Source organism: Gopherus flavomarginatus, chromosome 2 (assembly GCF_025201925.1).
Source record: "Gopherus flavomarginatus isolate rGopFla2 chromosome 2, rGopFla2.mat.asm, whole genome shotgun sequence".
Lineage (NCBI taxonomy): Eukaryota > Metazoa > Chordata > Testudines > Testudinidae > Gopherus > Gopherus flavomarginatus.
The window spans coordinates 151,672,163-151,679,590 of NC_066618.1; the positions used below are offsets into that span (position 1 = coordinate 151,672,163).

Below are 7,428 nucleotides of genomic sequence, written 5' to 3' on the forward strand. Positions count from 1 at the left end.
CCACAGTGGCAGAGATGATGAAGTGAGACACACCCAGACAACCTGGCAAGGGACTGACCCCCCACGCTGCAGAGGAAGGTGACAAGCCCCCAAGGTCCCTGCATCCGACCTGGGGGAAACAGGCCACCAGCGAGACCTAGGGCGTGAGCCAGATCCGGCCAGCCACGCGCCTGAGACAGCGAGAGCTCGGTGCCACCAGAGACCAGCCCTCCCCACTGGCCATCTCCAACTGGCACCACCCCGACGCTTCAGAGGCCAGTGACTTAAAAACCCTCCCAGGTTTGATCAAACCACTAGCCTACGCTCCCTCTGCCACCAGCTCACCGGGGAGCTGGTGGCTCCAGCCATCCCTTCGGCTTTCCAGGAAATCGCTCGGGGTCAGCACAGCCAGGAGGCGACTGCTCCTGCTTCACACACCCTGTGAAAGGGCTCTTCGCCCCACACCGCCAAGGCCAAACGCCGTCTGGGGCCCGAACATTGAGCTAGAGAAGTTTAGACTAAAACTAGGGTGCAAACTATTGGCTGGGAGGGGAACAAACCCTTGGGATGACTCCCCGGCCTGTGGGTTCCCTGCCCTGGACATGGTAAATCAAGAGCTGGTTTCCTAGCAGACCTGCCCAGGAATGACTGGGGGCAGGTCTCTGGCCTGTCCCACACTAGGTTCTGGGAACCCCCATGTGCCAGAGGAACTGGCACTAGGCACGCGCTGGTCGTCGGTGCCCTCTAGTGGCTGGTCGGTGAATCTGCCAGCTGGCATCGCACATAGGCCTATCCCCCACCCGGCGTCCCTGGGCTCAAAGCCGGCTGGCAGCGTGGCAATGGGACGGACAGTCGTTGCCATGGGATCCCACCCCACCCGGGTGCCCCCTGCTGCGGAGAGCCCTGGCTCTTCAGGGCAACTGTCCCCAGCGGAGGGGGAAATACGTCCCGTGCTGTGAGTGGAGGGGAACAGGTGGTGGCACCCCAGAGACATGACTCCAAGTCCCTTTAGAGGGGCCAGGTGTGTTATGGGGCCCCTAGATCACCCTCCCCCCATGCCCCAGGGATTCTGAACTGCCGGGCAGCCTCTTGGCTCCCAGACTGAGGCAGCAGAGTCTGGAGGTCAGGGGCTGGGAGGAAGTGAGAATTCTCTGTAATATTTTTATGAAGCCAGTGTGCCTCAGTTTCCCCTAGCTGCTGCACTGTTCCCTAGCGGGGGAAGGGCTGTTTCCTCTGGGAGCAGGCTAGGACACAGGTGTGAGTGGCACCCAGGTGTCCTTAGGGGGCCTGATCTCCATAGCCGTGGAGACTCCAGACAATGGCAAATCCCACACCCGGGACATCAAACCTGACAACTGAACCCACCGCTCAGCATCTCCCCAACTGGCAGACACAGGACATGGGGGTGGGGGGAAGGTGGAAGTTCAGCGTGGGCTGTGGGAAGCTGTTGAGGCACTGAGGGCTCAACCCGGAGGAAGAGTGGGACCCGTGAGGGGGCGCAGAGCCCAGTCTGACCCCAGCGAGCAGGACAGAGACTCGCCCCCCACCTCATTCCACGCCCAGGGATTAAAAGCTGCCCGCCCCTGGGAGAGAGCACCGTGCTGGGGCCCCCTGGCCTGGGCTAGGACTGACGCATGGCCAGTGGGCTCAGCCCCTAGACACAGCTGGGGGCGGCTGCCCCCCACCCCGCAGGAGCCGCATTTCTCCTCACTTGACCAGCAAAGCCCTTTGTACACTGCTCCCCAGCACCTCCAGCAGAACAGCCTGACAGCTGCTCCATGCCGGGCTCTCTGTGCCAGGCATCCACTGTGGGTTGCTCGAAGCCCCCAGGAAGTATCCCCCAGACACGGCCGCACAGGGCTGAGACCCACCTCCAGGGTGTGAAGGGAGCTCACGCAGGGCAGCCCAGTCACCTGTGGCCCCTCAGCGGGTGTCTGTGGGCTGCTGGAAGGGGATGTTCCCAGCTCCGCCACCCCGGCTCACACCATCCAGCTAGGGGAGCAGGGGAGAAATGCCAGGGGGCTCCCCCAGTGGTAACGGGGCAGCCAACGTAGCGAGCGGTTGTGGCACTTCTCAAGCCGCAGCAAAGGAGCCGTAAAGAACCCGGGAAAGGTGGCAGCCAAAAGCATGGGCACCAGGACGATCCAGGCTCAGGCCTGCATCAGCCGCAGGGCCCGGGGGAGTCAGCTCACAAGCTTGGAGGGGACAGCAGGGGCAGGGCCCCAGTCTAGGATGCAGCAGTCCCAGCTTCGATTCCCTGCTCCACCCCAGGGAGCTTGGTACAGAGGCCAGGGGGTGAACACTTCACCCCGCATGGCAGAGCACCCCTGCTCTGGGGACGTGGGGGGTCAGGGACGGATCTGTCACTGCTCAGGGAGGTGGAGAGAAAACCCCTTCCCGGCAGCAGGAAGCCCCATGAGGCCAGAGGAAAAGGGGGACACCAGCCCTGCCGATAACCGGACTGGTGCCAGGTGCCCAGACACTGTGGGGACATCTGCATGGCCCAAGGGGCAGCAGCTCACAGCTCTCCCAGGCCAGGGGACACTGAGGGGCCAAGCTCCCAGGATAGCCCCCTTGCCAACGCTCCCAGCTCCACACACCAATGGGAGACAGGGAGAGGATCAAGTCACGCAGCATCACGGAGTTCCCGCGGGTGGGAGGGGAGACACACACACACACACCCCGCTCCCCAGAACGACGCCCAGATACATCCTGCGCTGTTCAAACAAGGTTTATATTTCCAGTGGCTATTTATAAAGGGGGCAAGGCCAGGGCCAGGAGACAGCCTTCCAGGGCAGGGCTCTGTCCCCAGGCTGTGACTGCAGGGCACGGCCCGACACACGGGCCAAGGAGCTGCGAGCAGGGGCCAGGCTCCAGGCCTAGCTGAGGTTGCCCTCGGTGCTGCTGTCCTCGTCCAGGGGCGCTGGGCCCGGCTCCAGGTAGTCAAGGATGCGCCGGTTGGCCTGGAGCAGGTACTGCTGCTGTCTGAAGTAGACTTTGAGCACCCCCTTGATGGCCACAAAGGTGATGCCTCCCTGCGGAGGAGGGGAGGAGATGACGCCAGCTGCTGTGCCAGTCCTATGGCTCTGGGCATCCTGAGCACCACAGCCCCTCAGCCAGCTCCCTCCCCCAATAAGCACCAGGGACAGGGCTCCCCCTTGGAGCTCTGCTGGTGCCCTGATCCACACCCCCTGCTAGCCGAGCCCTGCAGTCCCCACTCAGCTCTGCCAGTGCCCCCCACTCCTGACCCGCAGCACTGGTGCTCCCACAAGCACAGTGTGGGCAGTGGTGCAGGGCTGGCCTGCCGTTTCCATGGCAGTGAGCAGATCACAGACCGCCGAGGTTTCTGAGATCGGACTCCCTGTGTCTGGGGTTCTCGGGCTGGGAGGCTTCAGCTGCCATAGGGCATGAGCCGCACTTGCTGGAGACTCAGCCCAGGCGCCTTGGGCAGTGCCCCACATGGGCGCCTCGCAGTGGCTGGCACAGCCCGGCCCTGGACTCACCAGGATGGTGCGCTGCAGGCTGGAGTCCACCCGCCGGAAGAGGAGCCTGCCCACCAGGCTGGCGACAGTGGGGAACACCAGGGCCCCGCACAGCGTTCGTGAGAGGGACAGGTGGTCGCTCTGGGGGCGGGACTCAGCCAGCGGCCCCGGGGACACTGGGCGCCCAATCCCTGGGGAAATGGGAAGGGAAACTGAGGCAGTGATCGGTTACTGCCACCCAGCTGGGGGGCTCAGACCTGAACCGCTCCCCACACCACCTGCCTCGGCCCCAGTGTCTGCCCCCACCAGCACTCTGCCCCTTGTCACTGTCTCTCCTCCCCCTGCCAGGCCACCAGCTGACAGTCCTGCTGCTAAGCTTCCCCTCCCCCCACGGCTCTGCCCCCTCAAATCCCTTTGCTGCCAGCCTGCCCCTGCCTCAGCTGAGTGGCAGCCATGCCCAACCCCTCACCAACCTGCCCACCCACTAGCACTACCAGGGCAGCCCCAGAGCCCCCATCCACCCCACCGGCTATGCCCCGCACCTGGCACCAGGGCCTGCAGGGCCTGCAGCTTGCTGGAGTACTTCCGCCAGACACGCAGCACGTAGTCCTCCCAGCGGATCAGCCTACCCAGTACCAGCATGACGGGGATGGTGGGCAGTCCCATGAGCAGGAAGAGGGGGTCTGCCCGCTCCATCACATCCAGCCCCTTCTTATGGCCAACCACCTGCAGCGGGGGAGGAGGCGGCTCAGAGTGCATGCAGAGAGCTGGGGTCCCTGCACTGGCCGGGCCAGTCACACCCCTGCAGCACGGGCACCGCATTGCCTTCTCAGGCCAATTCCCAACAGCACCCTGCCCACACCAGCTGCATGGCCCTAGCTGTGCCCCCACACAGCCAGCCTGGCACCCAGTAGCACCCACGGGTGCAGTCGCTCCAGTGTTCTTGCCTCTGTTCCGGAGCCTGGCGGAAGAACCAGCCCTGGCCCAGCTCGGGCCCCCTTTGGTGAACCCCCACCTGCATCATCATTACCTGCATCACCGTGACGGCCCCATAGGTGACAGCTGACCAGTACACCGTCCCCACCACAATGCCAGCCATGGCGAAGGGGCTGGCTCTGGACAGGATCTGGTCCACCTGGTGGAGGAAATACACCAGGGGCCCTGCAGGGAGATCAGAAACTCAGGCCATGCCACGTACACACACACACCTGTATTCCCTGGGACAGCCGCCCACGGAGGAGGCTCCAGACAGTCCCCAGGGACGAAGGCTGCCCCTACCTGCTCACAGGCAGGATCCCAGGGCTCTCAGCCCTTCCCCACCAGGCCAGACCAGGCCAGAGCCAGGAATTTCACAGGCCTTACAGGCTAGTGGGTGGAGCACAAGGTCAGGAGCCAGGGACATGCCAGGGCATTGCGCCAACCTCTGTGCTCCAGGCAAAGCCTCTCCAGACACCCTCACTCTGCCCCTCATTAACTCCTTCACACCCACTGGCCCCATCAACCCTGTCTCCTGGTGCCCCTGGTCACGGTCCCAGGCAAACCAAGCCCTGGCCAGGACCCAGAGGGGCTTGTTGTGGACCCAGGCCCCCCGCCGCACTCACCCAGCTTGGGGAAGACAATGCGGTACTCAGTGCCACACTGTGGGCAGCTCACGCTGCCCGTGCTGTTGCCCTTCTGCTTCTCGTCCAGCCAGCGCTGCAGGCAGGCCTGGTGGATCCATTTGGTGGAGCCTTTGCAGCGGCAGGGGCAGACCCACTCGGCGGCCCGGTCCTCGTGCTCTGTGGTGAAGCAGACCCAGCAGTGCCTGGAGAGCAAAGAACGCATCAGGGAGCCAGGCACCCCCAGGGACCCATGCAGACCCGGGGGCAGGGCCAAACTCTGGGCCACCCCACCCCAGAGAAGGGGGATCCCTAGGGGACCCAGCGCCTCTTAACTGCCAGGTTCCCCCCCAGAATCGTTCAGTCCCACCCCCATCCGGATCCTGCCAGGGCTCAGGCTCAGTGCAGGGCAGGTGGGACCCAGCCCTGTCCCACGTCCCAAGGGCCTCCAGAGCCAGGCCAAAGGGGGAGGCTGGCAGGGGTGGCGGCAAGAGGGGAACATTCCACAAGGAGATCGGGCCGGGCCAGTGCTGGGTTTACAATGGCACCAGTGGCTCCGTGGAGCTGGCCCCATGCTCAGAAGGGGCCCCGGCCTGCTCTGCTCACATTGCATCCTGAGACCCTGGCAGCCACTTGTTCCTCTCGGCCTGCTCACCCACCAGCAGAGGGCTCCTCTCTGCTCCTCTCTGCCCCCTGGTCCCACTCGCCAGCTCCCCTCTGCCCCCTGGCCAGATCCCAGGGCACCTCCGGCTCCGGGCCTCTCTGCTTCCCATCACCCGTGCGGCCTGGCCTGTTTCCCCAGAGCTGAGCTGCCTGGAACTGGTGCAGAAGCCTGGCAGGTCTTAGCTGGGCCCCTCCAGGCAAGTGGGTCCTGAAGGAGCCCGGCCAGGACAGGCCCTGGCCTGGCAGATCCCACCGCTCCTGAGGGGCCGGAGCGATTCCCTGCCCCGGGACCAACCCTGGCTGCACTGGCGGCTCAGCCCAGCAGACACAGTCACCCCCCAGTGGGCTGGTGAGTGCAGCTGGGAAGCAGGGGCTGGGGGAGTGGGTCTCTGGGGGGGTCACTGGGCTATGAGGGGGGGGGAAGATCTGTGTGTTGGGGCACTAGGGAGTGGAGGTTTGGGGGGGGCTGGGTGGTGTACAGGGCGCTGGGCATTTCTGGCAGGGTCGGGGGGCTCTGGCCATAGGGAATGGCGGGGGGGTTCTGATATTGGGTTGGGGGAGGGGGCTGTGTGGCACAGCCTGGGTCCGCCTGCCAGGGGAAGGGACACGCTAGCAGCACATGGCCAGGCAGGCCACTGGGCATCTGGTAAATTTCGGTTTGTAACTAGTGCCCGGGGCTGGGGCAGCCCCCCTCCCTTTACCCCCCCACCCCATTGCCCCTGGCCGGCCCCTCGCTCCGGGGACCGACACCCCCACCGCCCCCATAAATCTGTTTGGTGCAGGGCCCATAAAAGGTTAATCCGGCCCAGGGCCGGCTCCAGCCCTTGGGGGGGGGCCTCGGGAGGGGCCGGGCTCGGGCGCGGTGGGGCTGCGGAGGGGGTTCAAGCCCGGCCAGGCTCGGTTCCGGCCACAGGGGTTGGGGCGGGGCGGGCTCGGTTCCGGCCGGGCCGGGGAGTGACCCCCAGCGCTCACCTCTCCTCGGCAGGCTCGGCCATGGCGGGCGGGCTGCTCACACCCCCGGGCGGGCCGCTCACGCCATCGCCGGCCCCTGGCCCGAGCGAGCGCGCAGCCAGCCGGGATCCGCGGGACGTTGCCGCTGGGCCGGGTCGGGTCCGGTCCGGTCGCGGTTCTCCCCTAGCCGCTCCGCTGCGCCGCGCCTCCTCCCGCTCCCGGCTCTGGCGCAGCTTAGCCCGGCCCAGCCTTGAGCCCGCCCCGGAGGGCGGCACGGCCTGGTTCTGAACAAGCCCGGGTCTGGCCCGGAACAGGGGCAGGGCGCGCACAGCCCCGCCCGTCTAAGGCCGCGGGTAGGAGGGTTAATTCCACCTAGCTCTTCTGTGGGTGCCGCCTGTACGGCTCTACCCGGTCAGCAGCTTTATGCCCGTTTTGCAGATGGGGAAACTGAGGCACGACAAGAGGTACCACGGTCACCCAGCAGGCAAGGTGGCAGAGCGTGGACCTGAAGCCTGCGCTCCGCAGGCCCAGCTCAGTGCACTATCCATTAGGCCACACGGCCCCTACAGTGCCAGGCTTGTGCCCTGGCTGGAATGGCACCTGGTGCAGACATCGCTTGTTTGTATCACCGGTCGAAAGTGACGGCAAAACCGCCATGGACTTCACTTGCAGCCCAGTTTCCTGTCTGATGAGTATGGCACCCGGTTCAGGCCCTTCACACCAAAGCCTGCATCACACTGCGATCCCACTGTCGG

At 65.4% G+C, this 7,428-nt stretch overlaps 1 protein-coding gene across 1 annotated transcript; it reads right to left on the reverse strand.

Moving 5' to 3' along the window:
* Positions 1 to 2,694: 2,694 nt before the first annotated feature.
* Positions 2,695 to 6,974, reverse strand: LOC127043591 (E3 ubiquitin-protein ligase MARCHF5-like). Its single transcript, XM_050937563.1, has 6 exons — positions 6,695 to 6,974; positions 5,063 to 5,265; positions 4,492 to 4,622; positions 4,004 to 4,187; positions 3,483 to 3,652; positions 2,695 to 3,014 (listed from the first exon to the last, which is right to left on the reverse strand). The coding sequence occupies exons 1-6, from the start codon at positions 6,715 to 6,717 to the stop codon at positions 2,859 to 2,861; spliced, it is 867 nt and encodes a 288-aa protein (XP_050793520.1). The 5' UTR covers positions 6,718 to 6,974; the 3' UTR covers positions 2,695 to 2,858.
* Between the last annotated feature and the right edge of the window lie 454 nt (positions 6,975 to 7,428).